We start from the raw sequence: 22,388 nt of genomic DNA, 5'->3' as shown, positions 1-22,388 counted from the left end.
ACACATGTTGTACAACTTAATGGGCACAAATGCCACAATGATCTATACGTTTTTAAATCTCCCTCTATTAGGCTTGCATTGCCTACCTTGTATACTACAAACCTTATCTACGCCATATGTGTGTCAATGTGCTTCAAAATTGCCTTTCTCAGGCACTTGTTATAATACATGCCTCAGGGTTGTTCTCTCAACATTCAATATCACGACATATTTTTCAAACCCCAATGCTGTTTAAAATAAATATTGACAAGAGAACGGGCATGACATAATGCATAGTGGCTAGTCAGTAATTGCATATTGAGACCTTTTTATAAAAGATTCACTTTCAATCACATATATACAGCCACCTATGTTTGCTAATTCATCAGCACACTGTCCAACGTCCCTGGAAAAATAGTTAAGTCTCACTACCTTGCCAAATAGTCCCTTATTATGCACAAAGCCTATTTACAATTAAAATGATTAAGTTGCTCGGGTGCTTAGGAAGTGAAAAAAATCAATAATACTTATGGTGCTCATACTTAATTTGTACAAAAGAAAAAAGAAGAAAAAAGGTTATGGTGAGTGCAAACTGTGCAAAGTGCTAACCTCCTCTTGTTTTTGTTTCTACAAACGGAAGTAGGATTTTTATGTTAGGCCAACTCATGATAAAATACAGAGACAGAGATGCTTAAATGGTTTCGATACTCCAAGTTTGAAAACTCAGAAGTGCCCAGAGTATCGGAATTGAATCAGTACCCCATAATGCCAACACATCATAGAAAATTACTGAGGTCCTCCCCCATGTTCAGCCCTCCTGGACTCTTGCTATTAAGCAACACTATGTAGCGGGATTCAAGCTGGCGCAGTTTCTTTTCGAAATCACCTCCCCTCTTTGTGGGGATTACAGCGTCTATGACAAAATATGTCAAATCTGCCAAGTTCTTGTTGTGAACTGCTTGAAAATGCCGAGCTACTGGATAACTTTGGTCGGCATGAACAATAGCACGCAAGTGCTGCAGAATGCGCTGGTGTACTGGCAGCTTCGTGCTGCCCACATATTGTAGCTTGCAGCTACACGTGAGTACATATACCGCTAATTCTGTGCGGCATGTGTAGTGGTCTTTAATGGCTATGGGATTGACCTCAAACGGGGTTGTGTAGCTTCTGGTGTTCACACCGAATTTGCATGCTCTACATGAGCTGCATCGGAAAAACCCTTTACGGGGACAGAGCCAATCCTTAGTTTTGCTGGTCTCAGGGTTGTTGCTCACTAAGTCATTCCTCATGCTGTAGGCTCTCCTGAAAGTAACAGTGGGGACTTTTGGCATGATGTCTTTCAGAACCTGATCTGTCAGGATGATAGGCCACTGTTGCTTCACAATTCTTGTTATCTGCTTAGCTTGGCGGCTATAGCTAGTAATGAGCCTGACTGTTTTCTCTTGTTCTATTGATGTCTTGATTTGCCTGTTTGGATCAAGAAGATCTTTCCTCATCAGTGCATTTGCCTTCTTTAGCGCTGTGTCTAGAAGTGTGGGTTTGAACCCTCGTTTTATCAGTCTGTTTTTAGCTTCCATTTGGCATCTGTCTCTACTCTCAACACTACTGCATGTTCTATGTATTCTTAGAAACTCCCCATAGGGGATGCTTCTAATCGTGTGCTGGGGGTGGAAACTAGCGGCATGCAAGATGGAGTTGCCTGCTGTCTCTTTTCTATACAGGCTCGTGGATATCTTGTTGTCTTTAATCTCTATCTTGACATCAAGGAAACTCACTCCAGATTGGCTAATGTCAGCTGTAAACATGAGATTCAGGTGGTTCACATTAATTGCCTGTACAAAATCAAAAGCTGTTTCTTTAGTCCCTTTCCAAATAATACAGATGTCATCTATATACCTCCAGTATTTCAGTACATTGTTATTCCAGACATCGCTGTGTTCAACCATGAGGACGTGTTCCTCCCACCAGCCTACATGGAGCCCCGCGTAGCTGGGGGAAAAACACGACCCCATGGCGACACCACGTTCCTGTTTGTAAACCTCATTGTTGAACATGAAAGTATTATTCCTTAAGCATCTCTCAGTCATTTCCAAAAGCATTTTGCTATGAGCATGTAATTCTATTGGACGCTTATCAAGGAAAAACTTCATTGCTCTAAGACCCACCTCATGGGAAATGCTTGTATATAATGTGGCTATGTCCATAGTGATCAACAACAAATCATTTGACCACTCACATTGATTCAATTGGTACAGGAAATCGGTCGTATCTTTGACATATGCTGGTAATGCCACAACAAAATCCTGCAGATAGAAATCGATGTATCTCGATGTATTTTCAAACATGCTATTAATAGCGGACACTATCGGTCGACCAGGTACTGGCGTTTGTTGCTTATGCACCTTGGGAATTAAATACATGTTAGGCATCACAGGAGATTCTTTTTGTAAGAATTTTAGTTCATCTTTACTCAGAAGCCCTTCGCGTTTCCATTTATATAGTTCTGAGCGATAGGACTCATTGATTTTCCTGGCTGTGTTCATATCAATCTTAGAGTAACATGCTGTGTCTCCCAACTGTCTGGACGCCTCTTCAATGTATTCTTTCCTCCCCCACAAAACCATATATATTTACCTTCTTTGCTTGATGTATTACCTTTATGACTCCTGTGATGTTTTTACTGCTTTCTACTCTATTCAAGCATGTGAATCTATGAAAGACACCCCTAATACTGGAGAAGAACTATAGTTACTTACCTGTAAACTGTGGTTCTCCAGTATTGGTGTCTTTCATAGATTCACATGCGACCCTCCCATCCTCCCCTCAGAGGCTCTCTTTCTCCTCAGGCACTTTTACTTACTCTGTGCTACGAAAATCTGAGGACTTGGGCTTCTGAGGAGAAGGTTCTAGAGGAGGCTACAGCCTGATTGGCTGGAATGTGATCCAACACATAATGACTCAGATATGCTACTAAAGTGAGTTCTCCCTTAGGCTTTTCAATGGGCCTATTATGTTCTATGGTACTTTTAGAATTTACAATTTACTGCACTATATGTATGTATATTTTTATTAGTTATATTTTTCATGTATACATGCATATATGACTGCTATTTTATGTACCGTGGGACTCCCACTTCGACGACGGGGGATATTCAAGCATGTGAATCTATGAAAGACACCAATACTGGAGAACCACAGTTTACAGGTAAGTAACTATAGTTCATCTTTCAAACGATTCCTGTGCCTCCGCCGGCGGGAACACTTACGCAGCTGCAATCGACACTTCAGCACTTTATCTGGGGAGGGAAGAAGCCGCGCATGCATAAAGTACAGGCATACCGGGGGTTAGACAAGGGAGGACTGGGAATCCCCAATCTGCAACAATATTTTCAAGCTGCGCTACCTTGTAGAATGGTTCAGGCCCGAATCTGAGAAGAGATGGCTCTTCCAAGACAGAGCTATGGCGCAGACGTCTCTGTGGAAGGTGCCCTTCTTGCGCCTCCCACACAAACCACAATACCTCCGGAACTCACCCATTACGCATACAGTCTTAAAGGTTTGGGACTCCCTAGCTACCAGATGCCAGCTTACGACTTTTTCCTCACCGCTCACACCCCTGCTAGATAACCACGAGTTCCCCCCGGGCATGGATCCTCAACCAGCAATGGCGCGGGTCCAGCTGCAGGTCCGCTGGTCATCTCTTTGATTTATAGGGCTTGCTGCCGCTCGCTGATTTATCTTAGGGATACGATCTCTCTTCGCCACAACTCTTTCAATACTTTCAATTATGACATTGGCTACTGCAACCCGACGTACACCCTTCTGTCAGTAGACGCCTGACCGCATTCGAGAAATGGCTGGCAACAAAAGACTCAGACCGAGGTCTCATTACCGACCTGTATAAGCTACTCACCCCGGACCCCGAGGTACAACACACTGCTGGGCAAAGACGTTGGGAACAGGAGCTGGGGAGGACCCTAACTGCTCAAGAGTGGCAATCGATCTACTACAGGCCAAACCATACGCCGAGGAATACAGCGGGCAGGGAGTCAGTGGTGAAAAGAGCTACATACTGGTGTCTTACCCCGGCGAGGCTTCACAGGGGCAACCAGTCTAGGAGCTAGTCATGTTGGAGGGGGTGTGGGGAAACAGGCACACTGACACATCTCCTATGGGACTGCTCGGCAGTTAAGGAATACTGGACTTCGGTCCTCGATGACATAGATAACACCTGGGACACTGAAATTCCACGGTTCCCGCCTACACCCTCCTAGGCCTCCCGAATGCACTCACTTTACCTCTGAAATCCATCAGGGGGCGACAAATGGGAATCGCGATGCAAGCTGCTACTCAGCATATACTTTCCCTTTGGGGATCCAACACACGGTCAACACATACGGGTGGCTACACAAGCTTTGGTTTACATTGAGGATGGAACGTATTCAGGCCACACTCACCCACACAATGGCTACATTTCACGAGCTATGGAAGCCATCGCTTACACTTCTGTCCCAAGAATTTAATGAAATCACCTGCCCTAAGTACCTCCGCTTACTGCGCCTGACAGAACGACTAGATGCGACCACTCAGGCCGACACGAACACTTGGTGAGTCGCTTTCCCTAATGCTGCCTATCCACGCACGATGTGGCACACTGGTTGGAGTGGGGGGGGGGGCTGTTCCTGGTAATGGGGGGGAGGGTTGTTCTTTTTATTCTATTTTATGTGTGTGCTAATTACACCGTGCAGAAAGCTATTGGACGTTACAGCGACTCCGGAGACTGTCATGGCCAGGTGACGGCCCGAACTATTCAGCACTATATGCGATGTATGGTGGGTCCGGTGGTGCGGTCCTTTTACAGATTGGCTGTTTATACTTGTCGCCGCGTCATAGCACTGTGCTTTCTGTTTTGTATGTTTTGTCTGACACCAATAAAACAAATTAAACATAAAAGGACACCCTGTTGCACTCCTGAAATAAGCATGGGTGCACATGTGGCACACATACATGCCCTAAGGGCATGTATGTGCGCCACATAGCACTTTAAAAAATGGGGAAAAAAAGTGAATTTTTCAAAGAAATCTCAAATTACCAATTAGCGATTCCTTAAGGTCAAATTGCTCTTTTTTGTTGCTTCTTACATTGCATTTAAGGAATTGCAAAATTTGTGTGTGATTCCTTAAATGCAATCGCAAAATAAGGAATTGCAAATTTTGCGATTCCTTATTTTGCACGCAGTTTTGCCTTAATACATACCACTAAGCAAGATTGTGATCTCAAACGCCAAAATTCTGCTTGGTTTTGCAAAATGTGGCTGGTCACAATCCTTCAATTATTTATTTATTTTTGTAATGTTTTCAGAATCCTGTAATAATGTAATGCACATCTCTCTTACACAGGGCCGGACTGGCTACCGGGCAGTTGTGTGTGCTGCGAAGCTGGGGGCTCATTTCTCTGTGGTGTGGGCTTATTTCGTTGTTGGGGACGTGCATGCGCTTTGAAATAAAAAAAAGCAAAACGAATTTAGTTTTGCACACACAGGTCCCCATCAACGAAATCATCCCCCTGCTTGGCAGGACACACAGCTGCCCGGTAGCCAGTCCGGCCCTGCTCTTACATTGGCAGTCTAGAGATACTGTAATTCATTGTATTTCTCTCTCACACTCCTTCTGGTTTGCAGGACTGTTGAAGAACTAAAGAACACAGAAACTCAGTGGAAGGATTCCCCCTTGGCTGTACGGCATCGTGAGATGCTAAAACGCTGCAAAACCCAGCTCAAGGTGTGTTATGGCTTGCATTCAATATGTTTTTATTGACTTGCAGTAACGTTGTATTTTAATTGACTCATTTTCCCCAGACCATCAGCATCATGTGGATTTACTCATTGTGTGATTGTATGTCCAGACGAGGGGAAATGACAGTTTCCTCTCACTACCTTGCCAGCGAATTAGACTGGTAGTGTTGGGAATCAGAAAAACCTGTAGGATGCCTTATCTGTAGGTGATGATAAAGCATAGCTCTGCCTTTGTACTCCCAACTGAGTAGGCACACACACAATAAACTATATTTTACAATTATATGATTATTTATTATATACTATTTCTCTTCAAATTATATGGATCCCAATGATTGCACATTATCTGCTGCATTGTTTAGAACATTTGCAATTAGTGCAAATGTTAAATGCTTAATCATATTTAACACATCTCTTTCCTATCAGTCTGTACTCTACCCAAGGTATTTTAATGTTATCACCCTTCTTACAAGTGTGACTGTATTATTTATTAAGCCTTAATTATACCAAGCCGCTATGTATTGTTTGCCTTCATGTCTTTCTCTGGTATTGTGACAGCAGATGGAATTTAGCCCTTCAACATCTCCAACTCATTCATGTGTCTAACTCTCTTAAATACAATTATCACTGATTCTGCTTTATGGAGTGAGGAGGGGGTCACTCATACAAACAGAACCACTTTGCAGAAGCAAACGGCTACGGAACCAATTGCTCATGTTTTCTTTCTTCTAAGCAGAATATGAAAAGGTCATCTCTCTTGCACCTGCTGTAATGACATGGCACCAGAGAAGTGGAACGTTTTCCTTTTCTCTCCGGTTAGTTTTAACAGTGTCAAAAACAAGGAGTTACTAAACAGAAAATATGGTGATCCTGTACACACTGTGTTCGAATTACCAAGCGATTAGTCCTCTTTTCTAGGTGCTGATGCTATAACACACATTCCTTAATGCTGAATCCGGTATGTAATGTATACATGCAGTCAGGCTGTTTTATGAAGTCCCTGGCAAACATGACAGATTTCTCTTCCAGGGGATCCTCATCAATAGTCATAAGCACTAGAATATTCCCGCCCATGCGCGGGACCCCGGAAACACAATCATATATATGTGTGTATATATATATATATATATGTGTGTGTATATATATGTATGTATGTATGTATGTATGTATATATATATATATATATATATATATGTATATATATATATATATATGTAATAAAAAAGCAAATGCAGCCTTACATATACCAGAGCTGAATAATGCTGTAAGGACTCCCCATTATATCATAATAGAATACATTAGAAACAGGGAAAAACAACAGCAGAACATGTTTAAAACTGTTTTAATGCTTAGCAATCAGCACAAACTCTGATAGGACTGAAAGCATATACAGCTCCCAGGCTGCATTGCAGAAACATAGCCTAAAAAGGCTGAAAAGCTAACTCATAGCAACATAGAGATAAACTGGCACCGTGCCTTTAAGGCAGTCATGATACCAAGTTTCCCATCATGCCTCAGGGGTGACAGGTTAGTTGTTCTTTCTGGCTCCTTCAGGAAGGATCCTAGTTACACAGCTCCACTTCTTTCTGATTTTAGTCAGAAATCATTTTCACTTTTTTGGAAAATTTTGACTTACTTCGAAATCTCAGAATCTATTGAAGTAAGGTTCTGTCTTTTTTTGACAGTTTTGGGCATTTTGTTCCACTTAAAATGCCATCTCTTTTTGACCCCTGCCCTTCTTGTGGAAAAAAGGAGGCCAGGTCAGATTCTCATGAGGTCTACATTCTTTGTTTACCGAAGGACAATGTCCCCAAGACTTGTCCTCATTGCCAGACCCTGTCCAAAAGGACTTTAAAAGACAGAGAAAGGATCCGTCTTTATGGGCTGGCAGAAAAGGCATCTTCCAGAGGCAGGTCACAGGTGAGGAAGGGCTCCAAGAGGGCGAGATCTCTATCCAGAAGTTAGGTCCCTCGCTCTTCTGCTTCAGCGTCTGGCTCGGCACTGAAAAATCTACCACCGGTGGGTCATTTGTCCAAGAAAAGACCATTGACGGCGGGCTCGCCGTCGAGAAGCCATAGTCAGTCCGGTACGTCATCGTGATCCTCCGCCGTCGTCATCCCGGTGGCGATCGGCGGCGAGGAGCAGAAGCCCTCCGCCATAGTCAACTCGGCGACGATCGGCATCTAGGAGTAACAGCCCTCCGCCTTCGTCAACCCTGCGACGATCCGCGTCGAGGAGCAGAAGCCCCCCGCCATAGTCAGCTAGGCGTTCGGCGTCGAGGGTGGGTACCCCTCCGTCATCATCATTCCATCGGCGATCGACGTCGAGGGTGAGGAGTCATCCGCCGTCGTCAACCCTGCGATGATCGGCGTAGAGGATTAGCAGCCCTCTGCCGTCGTCAACACGACGACGATTGGCGTCGAGGAGCAGAGGCCCCTCATCTTCATCTGCACGACGAGTTCGGCGTCGAGGAGAAGAACCCCTCCGCCGTCATCGGCTCATTGATGTTCGACGTCGAGACAAAGGGATGTTCCGACGTAGTCTGCAAGGCACTCAAAGTCGAGGAACAGTGAATTATCGTAGAGACCGGTTCCAACACCAGGCAGGACATCGACGTCGAGAGGGAGGTGCAGGTCGAGGTCGTGACGTGCATGCCCGATGTAGAGACCCACTTCAGTGAGGTCTGGAGAAGGATCGGTGGTTCTAGTTACAGAATCAGCGTCACAACACTCTTCCTCTCACTCGTCAAGACATCCTTCAACGAGGCATTCACCATCTGCCTCACCAGAAAGGTGTTCAGGCAGACCAAGTCATAGGTCTCCTTCACAGCACAGGAAGGCTTCCCCTGCTTTGCACTTTTCACCGAGATAGCTCCTTCCCCTGCATCACTGGAGTAAAGATACCGGAGCATCGCAGCGGATGCAAGAATGCGCCAGTCCTCTTCCTAGATCACCTCTGCAAAGATTGCTGCAGGAAGTGGATAGATTGCACTCGCCCAGACGAGAAGAGCGGACGGGCAGATCACAGGAGCGTAGGCATAGTTCCCATCGCAAAAAAGGTCACCTACGCGGTCTTCCTCTTCCACTCGATCCTCGAGTGGAAGAGGACGGCCCTCTGTCGAGAGTGCCACCGATAGATGACATCAACACATATCATGATGTGCTTCAGAGGGGGGCTGAGAAGCTCAACATTGAGATGTTTACTCCTCAGGTGGCAACAACAGTTATTTTCGAGACTCTGCATCAGAGAACAGCTTCTCGTCTGTTGCTTCCTCTGATTCCTGGTCTTCTGGAGCCGGTGATGAATATTTTCCTCACGCCAGCTGCGATTAAGGCTGCACCGGCTAGGATTCAAAAGAAATACAAGCCGGTCGCAATAGACCCTGTGTTCTTGAAGGCAGATCCGCCTGCGGACTCTGTTATAATTGCGGCAGCGAGGAAAACTCATGCAGTAGCTGCTTCTTCGTCAGTCCCCCCTGATAAAGAAAGTAGGTCCCAGGACTCTTAGGGACGTAAGGTTTGCGGGTCTGCAGCATCATCGCTCAAAGTCTCCAGTGCAGCAGCCTTATTAGGTCGCTATGACAGGGCCTTATGGGACTCCTTGGACCGCTTCAAAGAAAAGCTGCCAAAAGAAGATCAAAATGATTTTGAGGAGGTCATCAAGGAAGGGTCGCTTGTTGCCAACCAAGTGATTAGCACAGCAGCGGATAGTGCTACGCTGCTCGGCGCACTCATAGGCACATGGGATTTGTGCCAGGAGATCCTTGTGGTTGAGACTAACAGCTCTCAAGCCAGAAGCTCAGCAGAGGATCCTAAATCTCCCTTTTTCCGGCTCCTCCCTGTTTGGTACCCATACAGATGATGAAATGGGTAGGATGAAGGCAGAGCTTGATACCCTCAAAGCAGTTGGATTGGAGAAGAAGAAAAAGTTTAAGGGACAGTACAGATCCAACCAACGCAAGGGTTACCAACAGAGGGTTCAAACCCCTCAATGGTCCCAGAGCAAAAACCAAGGAAAATCACAGTATCAATGCTGTAAATCCAACAGAGGTAGAGGAGGTCACCAGCAGCAGTCCTCTAACACGGCCAGACCTGCAGGTAAGCAATGAGCAGGAGCTTCCTCTAGCGCCGTTACCCACTCCAGTGCGGGGAAGTGCTTCACATCATCTGGAAGAGTGGTGCAGCATAACAAAAGATCGTTGGGTGCTCAGTATACTGCGCAATGGATACGCACTATGTTTTCGTGTGCTTCCAAAGGACATTCCTCCGAAAAGATCTTGTCCTCACCAGTTAAAGTTGCTTCGGCAGGAAGTGATAACCCTTCTGCGAAAAAAAGCCATAAAAGAGGTTCCTCCCGCACAGCGAGGGAAGGGAGTTTATTCCAGTTACTTTCTTCAATTCAATTCAATTCAGTTAATTTGTATAGCGCGCTACATACCCAGAGGGTCTCAAGGCGCTTGGAGAAGGGTGGGGAATTATTTGTCGAATATCCAGGTTTTAAGTTGCTTTCTGAATGTTAGGTGGTTCTGAGTGAGGCGTAGAAGAATGGGAAGTGAGTTCCATGTTTTTGCCGCTAGGTAGGAGAAGGATCTTCCTCCCATGGTGGTTTTGTTGATGCGAGGTACAGAAGCAAGGGCTTGGTGGGAGGAGCGTAGCTGGCGGGAGGGGGTGTAGAAGGAAAGTCGTGTATTGAGGCATTCGGGTCCAAGTTCGTAAAGTGCTTTGTGTGCGTGGGTTAGAAGGCGGAATGTTATCCTCTTATTGACGGGGAGCCAGTGGAGGTTTTTCAGGTGACCAGAAATGTGGTCATTATGCGGGATGTCTAGTATAAGTCTGGCTGATGCGTTCTGGATGCGTTGGAGTTTTTTCTGAAGTTTTGCGGTGGTACCGGCATATAGGGTGTTTCCGTAGTCCAGGCGGCTTGTCACCAGTGCGTGGGTGACCGTTTTTCTAGTTTCGGTGGGGATCCAGCGAAATGTTTTTTTGAGCATGCGAAGAATGTTGAAGCAAGATGAAGAGACGGTGTTGACTTGTCTGGTCATCGAGAGTGAGGAGTCCAGAATGATGCCCAGGTTCCGTGCGTGGTCTGTCGGGATGGGTGCTTTTCCAAGGGACTCTGGCCACCATGAGTCGTCCCAGGCGGAGGGGGAGGTGCCTAAGATCAGGACTTCTGTTTTGTCGGAATTCAGTTTCAGACGGCTCTGCTTCATCCACTCGGCTACTTCTCTCATTCCTTTATGTAGGTTGGTTTTGGCGGTGTTAGGGTCTTTGGTGAGTGAGAGGATCAGTTGAGTGTCATCAGCGTAGGAGATGATGGTGAGGTTATGTTGGCGGGCGATGGCCGCGAGGGGGCTCATGTATACGTTGAAGAGTGTAGGACTGAGTGAGGATCCCTGTGGCACGCCGCAAATGACTTCAGTGGCCTCAGATTTGAATGGTGGGAGGCGGACTCTCTGGGTTCTTCCGGAAAGGAACGAGGTAATCCATTCCAGTGCTTTTCCTTGGATTCCGATGTTTCTGAGGCGTTGTAGCAGGGTGCTGTGACAGACTGTGTCGAAGGCTGCGGAGAGGTCGAGGAGGATGAGGGCTACTGTGTCTCCATTGTCCAGAAGAGTTCGAATGTCGTCTGTTGCTGCGATGAGTGCGGTCTCAGTGCTGTGTTTGGCTCGGAAGCCGGACTGAGAGGAGTCGAGGCATTTATTGGTTTCGAGGAAGGCGGCGAGCTGGTTGTTGACAGCTTTCTCGATAACCTTGGCCGGGAATGGAAGGAGCGAGATGGGGCGGTAGTTTTTGAGTTCGGTGGGGTCAGCTGTGTTTTTTTTTAGAAGGGTGCTGAGTTCGGCGTGTTTCCAGCTGTCCGGGAAGGTGGAGGAGTTGAGGGAGCAGTTGATGACATCTCGGAGGTGTGGTGCAATGATGGAATCTGCTTTGTTGAAGATGTGGTGGGGGCATGGGTCTGTGGGGGAACCTGAGTGGATGGAGTTAATCAGGCGGATGGTGTCCTCAGTTGAGACTGTGTTCCAGTCATTAAGGATGCTCAGGGGGGGTGACGGTACGGCAGAAGGTTGGGTGGGTTGGTCTCCGGGTTGGTTGTTGAAGCTGTTGTGGATGTCTGCGATTTTGTCGTGGAAGAACGAAGCAAGGGAGTCGCAAAGGGCTTGAGAGGGGGTGATGTCGTTGGAGTTGGCATTGGGGTTGGTAAACTCTTTGACGATGTTGAATAATTCTTTGCTGTTGTGGGCGTTGGTGTCGAGTCGGACTTTGAACGCGGCTTTCTTTGCGGTCCGGATCAGTTGGTGGTGTATGCGGGTGGCGTTTTTGAAGGCGTCCTTGGTGCTGGTGTTTGGGTCTTTTTTCCAGGCCTTCTCAAGGGAGCGACAGAGTTTCTTGGATTTCTTAAGATCATCGTTGAACCAGGGGGCGTTTTTGCTGCCTCTTTTGATTTGAAGTTTTTTCAGGGGAGCTAGGTTGTCGGCGCTGTTGGCTAGCCATTGAGTGAGGTTAGTGGCTGCTTGATTGGGGTTCGAGGAATGGGCAGGGGCGTTTTGAAGAAGCGATGAGATCTGGTCGAAGGTGATTTTGTTCCAGTTTCTTCGCAGAATAGGTTGAGGATGGTTGTGGGTTGTGGTCTTTTTGTAGATAAAGTGGACGCAACTGTGGTCCGTCCAATGGAGAGCTGTGGTGTGACTGAAGGAGATATGTTTGCTGGAGGTGAAGATAGGGTCGAGTGTGTGGCCTGCGTTGTGGGTGGGGGTGTTAACTAGTTGTTCCGGGGAGGCAGGGAGGGCATGTACCACTCTGCAGCCCTCTATGCCAAGAACAGATGCATACTGGTAAGTAGCATATTCCGTTCGAGGCATATGGGCTGCAGATGGTACTTTTATGAATAGATTATACAGCAGTTACCTCCCTAGCGGTGGTCACCAGTGTCTGTCGCAACTGTTTGAAATAGAGTTTTTAGTACAGCTTGGCCCACTCTGGCTTGTTGTGTAGCCTGCACATCAACACAGTAGTGTTTTGTAAATGTATGTAGTGTAGACCAAGTTGCTGCTCTACATATGTCATCTAGGGGAATGTTCCCTAAGAATGCCATAGATGCTCCTAGCTTCCGTGTAGAATGAGCTCTAGGAGGAACAGTTAATGTTCTCTTTGCTTTCATGTAACATATTTGTATATGCCCGCTTTAGAGATAGGATTGCCCTTATGTGTTGGGGAAAATGCTACAAATAGTTGTTTAGTTTTCCTGAAGTTTTGTGTCCTTTCTATGTAGTACAAAATGGCTCTTTTGACATCTAGTGTATGTAGGGCCCTTTCTGCCACCGTCTTGGCTTTGGAAAAAAAACTGGTAGTTCCACCGGTTGGTTGATGTGGAATGCTGAAATTACTTTAGGCAAGAACTTTGGGTTTGTTCTAAGAACCACTTTATTCTGGTGTAACTGTAGGAATGGTTCTTGTATTGTCAATGCCTGTAATTCACTTACTCTCCTGAGTGAGGTAATGGCTATAAGGAAAGCCACCTTCCATGTAAGGAATTGTATCTCGCACCTATGCATAGGTTCGAAAGGTGGTCCCATTAGTCTGGTGAGTACTACGTTGAGGTTCCAGACCGGGGAAGGTGGTAATCTTGGTGGAATGACTCTTTTAAGGCCTTCCATGAAGGCTTTTATCGCTGGCACTCTGAACAGGGATATATGCTGCCTGTTTTGTAGGTACGCTGCTATAGCTGCTAGATGTACTCTGATAGATGTGTACGCGAGATTACATTGCTGTAAGTGTAGTAAGTAGCAAATAATCTCCCTTGTTGATACGTCCAGAGGGTTGATATTGTTAGTGGTACAGTGTATAGCAAACCTCTTCCACTTAGCTGCATAGCATGCTCTGGTGGTGGGACGTCGCGCTTGCTTAATTATCTCCATGCAATTTGGGGGTAGATCTAAGTACCCAAATTCTAGGATTTCAGGAGCCAGATCGCTAGGTTCAGTTGTGTGTGATCTGGGTGCATTATTTCTCCATGGTTCTGTGTAAGGTGCATGGGTAGAATTCTTAGCTTTTGGTGTGGCACTTGTGAGAGTTGCAGGAGCGTGGTGAACCACGGTTGTCGTGCCCACGTGGGTGCTACTAGTATCATGGTCATTGAGTGCTGTTGCAGCTTTCTGACCACTAATGGGATTAGTGGGAGAGGGGGAAAAGCGTATGCAAATTTGTTGGACCAATATATCCATAACGCATTGCCCTGTGACAGGTGGTGTGGGTACCTGGACGCGAAGCTTTGGCATTTTGCGTTCTGATGAGTGGCAAAGAGGTCTATCTCTGGTTGTCCCCATCTTTGGAAGAATGGCTGCAGTATTTGTTGGTGCAGTTCCCATTCGTGTATTTGTTCCGACTGTCTGCTTAAGATGTCTGCTATCTGGTTTTGGACTCCTGGTAGGTGTTCGGCTAACAGATAGATGTTTTGAGGAATGGCCCATCTCCAAATTTCCTGTGCTAGTCTGGATAGTTGGAGAGAGTGCGTCCCCCCCTGTTTTTGAATATAATACATTGCTGTCATGTTGTCTGTTCTGATCAGGACTGCTTTGTCGGTAACATGTATTTGAAAGGCTTTCAATGCTATAAACACTGCTAGTAGTTCTAGATGATTGATGTGCAGTGTTCTTTCCTGCACACTCCACCTTCCTTGCACTGTGTATTTCTCCATATGTGCTCCCCATCCCGTGAGCGATGCGTCCGCTGTTATTGTCACCTGTGGAATTGGTTCTAGGAACGACCGCCCCTTGGTAATGTTTGTTGTGTTCCACCACTTCAGAGAGCGGTGTGTGCGGTCGTCTACCAACACCAGATCTGTAATTTGTCCTTGAGCCTGATTCCACTGTGTCGCTAAACATTCTTGTAGCGGACGCATTTGTAGTTTGGCATATGGTATTAGCAGTATGCAGGATGACATCATCCCTAATAGCTGCATGAACACTCTCGCTGCTAGTGAGTGTTGTGGCTGGAATCTTTGAATGATTGTAAGCATTGTTTGTATCCTGGCTGGATTGGGGTATACTTTGGCTTTTTCTGTGTCTATAGTAGCCCCCAGATATTGTTGAACCTTGCTTGGTTGCAGGTGTGACTTTTTGTAGTTCACCGTGAACCCTAGCTGGTGTAGCAGGTGAATTGTCTTTTGTGTGTTCTGAAGACATTCCTCTTGTGACTTGGCCTTTATTAGCCAGTCGTCCAAGTAGGGGAAGACATGTATTTGTTGTCTTCTTAGGTGAGCTGCCACCACTGCTAGGCATTTTGTGAACACCCTTGGTGCCGTTGTGACACCAAACGGAAGGACTTTGAACTGATAATGTTGTCCGTCTACCACAAACCTGAGGTATTTCCTGTGGGCTTTGTGATTCGGGATATGAAAGTAAGCGTCTTTTAGATCCAGTGTAGAAAGAAAGTCCCCTTTCTTCAGTAAAGGAAGTACTTGTTGGAGCGTGACCATGTGGAAATGTTCCGAATTTATGTATGCGTTGAGAGGTCTTAGGTCCAATATTGGCCTTAAAGACCCGTCCTTTTTGGGAATTAGGAAGTATAGGGAGTATACTCCTGTTCCTTGTTGGTGCTGTGGAACCTTCTCTATGGCATGCTTTTCTAGCAGGGATAGTACTTCTTGTTTTAACAGTGTCAGATGATCTTGTTTCATTGGACGCTGTTTGGGGGGGATGTTTGGTGGGGTAGCTGTGAGTTCTAGGCAATAACCATGTTGGATAATTTGTCTCACCCACCTGTCTGATGTGATGTTTTCCCAGGCAGGTAGGAACTGTGATAGGCGTCCCCCGCCGGTGTTATGTGGTCTGGGGGGAGCTGTATGAAGTCATTGTTTTGGGGTTGGAGAGTTGCGGTTGTTGTTGTTTCCGCGACCCCTACCCTTGTTGTTGTTACCTCTGTAACTGCCCCTAGCATTACCTCTGGGTGATGTTGGTGTAAAAGAGGTCTGTTGCTGGCTTGTGCCTGTATTTTTGGATCCTCCTCTATAGGTGGACCTACGAAAGGAACCTCTTTGGGTGGGCTGTTGCAATGCTCCCATTGATTTAGCCGTTTCCGTGTCCTTTTTCATCTTTTCTAAGGCCTCATCTGTCCCTGATCCGAAAAGTGTTTTCTCATCAAAAGGCTGGTTCAATAAGGATGTTTGTACTTCTTGTTTGATCCCTGAGACTCTGAGCCATGCATGTCTCCTTATCATGATGCTTGTGTTTATGGATCTTGCTGCAGTGTCTGCTGCGTCTAGGGCGCACTTAATGGAAGTGTTAGTAATTATCTTTCCTTCCTGTATGAGCTGATCTGCCCTCTTTTGATGTTCTTTGGAGAGATGCGTGAGGAGTTTTTCTAATTCATCATAATGAGCTCTGTCATACCTTGCAAGTAATGCTTGCGTATTAGCTCTGCGCCAGCTGTTTGCTGCATGGGATGCTACTCTCTTGCCAGAGGCATCTATTAGTTTAGACTCTTTGTCAGGAGGTGGAGCTTCTCCTGTAGATAAAGAGTTTGCTCTCTTACGAGCGTTTGTGACCACTAGTGAGTCTAGAGGAATTTGTCCCTTGATAAATATTGGGTCCTTTGGAGCTGCCTTATATTTTTTATCAATTCTTGGGTTTAATATTCTAGCCCTCACCGGGTCTTTGAATATCTCTGATGTGTGACTAAGTAGGCCTTTAAGCATTGGTAATGTTCCTGATGTTCTTTGTGCAGCAGGTAGTGTTTCTAACAAGAAGTCCTCAATTTGAGGTTCTGCATGTAGGTCTACCTTGTGTTATTTTGCTGCTCTATTAATTAATTGTGCAAACCCAGTATTATCATCAGGTGGTGAGGGTTTTGAGGGATACAATTCAGGGTCGTTGTCATTATCTGACCCTACATTGTACTCCTCCCATGGGTCTGCCTCCTCTGGGATTGTGTCTTCATCATCCCCAGGATGTTCTCCCTCTCCTGTGTCACTATCTACATCTGTTGTAGGTGTGGATGGGCGTGTGAAAGGTTTAGTTGGCCTAGTGTGAGGAAGAGGAGAAGAGGGTGTGTCTCTAGGTTGTGGAGAAGGGGGAGGAGTTGTATTCGTCCCCATTGTTCTCTTCTTCGGAGGAGTTTTGTCGTCCGATTGTTCATTCTTCCTCTTTTTAGGTAGTTCTGTGACTACCTTGCCAGTTTGTGGATCAATAAACAGAGTCTTTTGTTTAGGATCGGTTTTATATTCCTGTGTCGGTACCGCAGTTTTCGGGTCCGAAAGGTGTTTTTTCTTCTGACTGTCCATTTGTATTTTCGACACCGAGATTTTATTCGGATCCGATGCTTTCGGCATCGAGGATGTCTTCGGTGTCGAAACGTGTTTTGGTGTCGACATGGACTGTCTCGACTGCGAGCTTTCCTTGACATGGAGCTTCGGTGTTGATGTCGTGGTGGGTCGTTTATCGGAACCACCATGATGGGAGACCGAGTGTTTCGGTTTCGGTTTCGTTGCCGGGCCCGAAGGCGGGGCGTCGGAAACTTTTTTCGGTTGTCTGACCGGGCTCGAGGGTGGGGTCGACACCGTGCGGGGTCTGTTCTTGGGTAACGGGACGTCGTCAGTCACGGTTTGTTGGACGTCGAATTCCTCGACGTCGGACCCGTCCGCTTCTGACCCCGCCTCGTCGACCTCCTCTTCCTCCTCTTCTAGGTGCTGGTCCTCGAACAGCTCCGGGATTGCTTGTGACTGCATTCTCGATACCTCGTGTCTTCGAGCTCGACGGTTTCTAATCGTCGATTTTGAGGAAAATGCTGCACAGGCGTCACAGTCCCTGGATTCGTGTTCAGGGGACAAGCAGAGGTTGCACACCTCGTGTAGGTCCTTGTGTGGGAACTTAGCACCACACATTGGACATTTTTTGAATGGAGTCCTTTCCATGGACTCCGGGCTGGACTACGTCGTCTTCTCGTAGTCGTCGTTCTTCGAAACGCGTCGGGATGGAAGTGAAGTCGCGTTCGATAACAATACCGTCGAATTGGAAAGGGTTACGCGCCGAATATAACCTTATTTATCGAAGTCGGTCCGGAGCGCTTCGATCCTCATCCGAACCCGATGGCGGAAAAAAACAATCTAAGGATGGAGCCGATGCCCATGCGCACTAACACCAAGAGGAGGAGTCATCGATGACGACAAAGACTTCTCCAGAAGAAAAACAAGTGCAATCATCCGAGCCCAACACCAGACGGCGATCTATTCATTCATAAATGTACCATCTGCAGCCCATATGCCTCGAACGGAATGTGCACAAAAGAGATCAGGAGCACAAGTTCAGACCTATCCTTGACCGTCGCTTGCTGAACAAGGTCATTGTGAAGGATAAGTTTCACATGTTGGCCCTTCATCAAATATCTCCACATCTGCAAGCAAGAGATTGGATGTGTTCGGTGGTCCTCCAAGATGCGTACTTCCATATACCTATCATTCCACGTCATCGCAAATACCTTCGATTTGTGGTTGGTGGCAAGCACTATCAGTACAAGGTCTTACCCTTCGGACTGAAATCTACCCCACGATTCTTTACCAAGTGCATGGCAGTGGTAGCGACGGCCCTACACAGAAAAGGTCTGTTCGTCTAACCTTACTTAGATGATTGGCTCCTCAAAGGGCCATCTCCTCAAACAGTAAAGAGATTTTCATGTCTGTCTAAATCTGCTCCACAGACTGGGTCTTCATGTGAACATGGAGAAGTCAGTCCAACAGCCCACCCAGACAATCCATTGTTTGGGATTGACTCTGGATTTAAACAAAGGAAGAGCGTTTCCTTCGGAGGAGTGACTTTTTTCAATGCAGCAGAAGTGCAAGGCTCTGCTTCAGACAGATCACCCAGCAGTCCGACAGGTGGCATCTCTGCTGGGGTCAAAGGCCTCCTGCATATTCCTCTTTCCCAACGCCAGGCTGAGGATGAGACTGTTGCAGCAAGATCTAGAGGACAAGTGGGACCAAGCAACGGGTCGCTGGGATGATCGGATTGTGTTAAGCAGCAAAATCATCCATCAGGTGGTGGACTCGACTCCAGAACCTGTTGGTGGGAGTCCCTTTCCATCTACCAGTTCCAGTGCAGTCGTTGATAACGAATGCATCTCTGCAAGGATGTGGGGCACCCATGGGGTGCCTTCAAATGCGAGGTCGGTGGTCCACAAAAGAGCAGTCTTACCATATAAACATGTTCGAGCTACGAGCAGTCCATCTTGCTCTGAAAGCTTTTTGGCCGTCGATCACGTCCAACTCAGTCCTGATCCAAACAGACAACATGACCACCATGTATTATCTAAACAAACAGGGTGGTACGCGCTCTCGCCCTCCCTCCCTGGAGGCTCAAGCGATCTGGCACTGGCTCCTGGCTCGGAGCCTCTCCCTACTGGCAGTGCACCTTCCAGGAGAGCAGAATGTGCGAGCAGAAGGGCTCAGTCGGCACTTGAAGATCAGCCAGACTGGGTGCTGCACGAATAGAGGTGGTGGCAGATATTTTCCGGCAGTGGGGTCGTCCGTCAATAGATTTGTTTGCCGATGACAAAAATAAAAATGCCACGCCTTCGCACCCAGATTCCACCGTCCAGGGACAAGGGGGAATGCGCTTTTGATGGATTGGTCAGAGACATTTGCATACACCTTTCCCCCTCTGCCTCTGAACCCCAAGGTGGTGTCCAAGCTTATCCGATCCAACATGACCATGATTCAGATAGCTCCAGACCCGCCTCGTCAGTGGTGGTACCCGGACCTTCTGCAGTTGTCGGTACTCCCCCTCAGGAGACTAGCTTACAGAGCGGACCTGCTGACCAAGATGGACGGGAAGATTATCTATCCCAGCCTTCCTTCTCTGAACTTGGCAGCATGGCTCCTGAGGTCCTACAATACGGACACTTGAATCTGCCGCAGGACTGCATGCATATCCTGAAAGAGGCTAAGAGGCCTTCCACAAGAATGTTGTACACTTTTAAATGAAAGAGATTCTACCTATGGTGTATTAATAATCATTTTAAGCCTACAGAGGGGCAGGAGGAATTCATTCTTCCTTACCTCCTTTATTTAGCCAAAGCGGGTTTGAAATATGCCTCGATCTGGGTCCATTTGTCAGCCATTATGGCATACAGAAAATCACCCAACCAACCTTCTTTTTTCCAATTGCAGGTGGTTAAGGATTTCCTTCAGGGGTTGAAAAAAGTGTATCCCCCGGTTCGAACTCCTTCTCCCCCTTGGGAATTGAATCTGGTGTTGTCTATATTGATGGTCCTCCTTTTTAGCCCATTCATAAAGCCATATTGCAGCACCTGACCTGGAAGACCGCTTTTCTGGTGGCAATCACATCAGCGCGCAGCATAAGTGAAATCCAAGCGTTGTGTGCAAAAGAGCCATATACTGTGTTCCACCACAACAGGGTAGTGTTAAGAGCTCACCCAGCTTTTTTGCCAAAAGTTAGCTCTGATTTCCATAGTAATCAGTCAATCTCCCTACCGTCCTTTTTTCCCAATCCCGCAACTCCTGCAGAGAGGTCTCTCCACTCCTAGACCTTAAAAGAGTGCTCAAATTCTATTTGGAGGGTACAAAGGGTATAAGGAAATCGGATCAATTGTTTTTGAATTATGGTGCCATGCAAACAGGTTTCCCAGCCTCCAAAAGATCCATTTCAAGATGGATAGTGTCCTGTATAAAATTGGCCTACCAGTTGGCACATAAACCCATTTTGGTGTCTCCTAAAGCACATTCCACTAGGGGAAAGGCGGCCACATTAGCTTTCTTGCATGATGTTCCAATGTCAGAAATTTGCAAGGCAGCAACCTGGAGGTCGGTTTACACTTTCACAAGGCATTATTGTCTAGAATCCGATTCCAGGGTGGATACTCAAGTGGGCCAGGCCTCCTTGAGGAATCTATTTGGATAGTAATATATCTATCCAGGCTTAGTTGTCTGAGCTGGTTGGTTAATTTACCGTTCTGTTTCCTTTGCCTGCAGTGGGATGAGGTGAGGCTCGCAATTCTATTCTAGTGCATATGACTATTGATGAGGATCCCCTGGAAGAGAATGATTAGTTACTTACCTGTAATCCTAGTTCTCTTCCAGGGGTATCCTCATCAAAGTCATAAGCAACCCTCCCACCTCCCCTGGCAAAGGATCATTGTATGTTTAAAAGGTAACATCAACTCTTTGTGTTATGGCTTTTGAGTCACCTCAAAGAACAACTGACCTAACTTTCACCCCTTAGGCATGATTGCCTTAAAGGCACAGTGCCAGTTTATCTCTATGTTGCTATGAGTTAGCTTTTCAGCCTTTTTAGGCTATGTTTCTGCAATGCAGCCTGGGAGCTGTATATGCTGTCAGTCCTATCTGAGAGTTTGTGCTGATTACTAAGCATTAAAACAGATTTAAAACATGTTTTGCTGTTGTTTTTCCCTGTTTCTAATGTATTCTTTTATGATATAATGGGGAGTCCTTACAGCATTATTCAGCTCTAGTATATGTATGGCTGCATTTGCTTTTTTATTTTATGTATATATATATATATATATATATATATATATATATATATATATATATATATATATATATTAATAATATATATATATATATATATATATAGATACATATATGTGGGCACATATATGATTGTGTTTCCGGGGTCCCGCGCATGGGTGGGAATAATCTAGTGCTTATGACTTTGAAGAGGATACCCCTGGAAGAGAACTAGGATAACAGGTAAGTAACTAATCCTTATAGACCACTGTACCTGATGTCATAGGCCATGTGTTGGTCTGTTTCCTTTGATGGAAGGTATTTCGTGGTATGTTTTTCATTGTTAGTATTCTCTACCTTTTGAACATTATTTGGCATACATTTCATTTTTTCAGTTGTGAATTTTCAGTTTATTATTCCTAGATGCACTGACAGTTACAATTTTATTCTGTGGCCTTTTTTGGAGTCAACAGATGGTTGCTACTGGCAACACTTAGTAACCCAGTGTCTTAAAAAAAAAAATTGCACATTTTATGAAAGTACAACAAACTATTAAAATTTGTATACAGGTATGGCCCAAGCAATCGCTTGAAGAGCATTGTGGAATATTAGTTGCCTTCCGAAAAGTAGCAGTCTGAAACAGTAGTACTACAGACCTATTGCTTGCACAGTATCAGAAGTATGACACACTAGCACTCCATAAAAAGCTGACATTTAAATAACCACTGATCCCTACAGACACCAAGAGTGGTTTCTCACCAGCATGCATAGTGTAGGGGAAGGGACACGTATGTACTTAGCAGATCTACATGATGGGGGTGCCCTCAGATCATTTGAGAATTGCAAATGTATATTTGGGGTAGAAGAAAATGAAAGATTTAGATATTGGAATCTGAAAGAAACAGGTTAGTGTTAGATTCCTTACATTAGAATATCCCCAGGCGTCAGACTGAATCCGGAAAGTTTTCGTCAGCAGTACCCCTGCGTGTTGCTAGGCGTCGTCTGCGGCTCCGCGTCCGTCGTCTGCGTCGTGATCGCCGGGATGACGTCGTTGGAGTACTTAGACGCCGTCTTCGCACGCTGACGTCAGTTCTTTTTTCCGCACCAGCAAGCGCAGATCCGGGAAGAGCAGTACTCC

General features: G+C 46.1%; 1 protein-coding gene across 4 annotated transcripts in view; it reads left to right on the top strand.

Moving 5' to 3' along the window:
* Nucleotides 1-22,388, top strand: part of UBE4B (ubiquitination factor E4B) — a 1,139,522-nt gene that overhangs the window by 529,879 nt on the left and 587,255 nt on the right. For all 4 annotated transcript variants that reach the window (XM_078642268.1, XM_078642270.1, XM_078642267.1 and 1 more), the window contains one exon: nucleotides 5,660-5,759. In XM_078642268.1, the coding sequence (XP_078498394.1) occupies nucleotides 5,660-5,759 (100 nt within the window). The remainder of the gene's footprint in view (nucleotides 1-5,659; nucleotides 5,760-22,388) is intronic.

This window comes from Lissotriton helveticus, chromosome 5_1 (assembly GCF_964261635.1).
Source record: "Lissotriton helveticus chromosome 5_1, aLisHel1.1, whole genome shotgun sequence".
NCBI classification, from domain to species: Eukaryota; Metazoa; Chordata; class Amphibia; order Caudata; family Salamandridae; genus Lissotriton; species Lissotriton helveticus.
The sequence above is the reverse complement of the archived record's forward strand: the minus strand, read 5'-3'. Positions and strand labels throughout refer to the sequence as shown.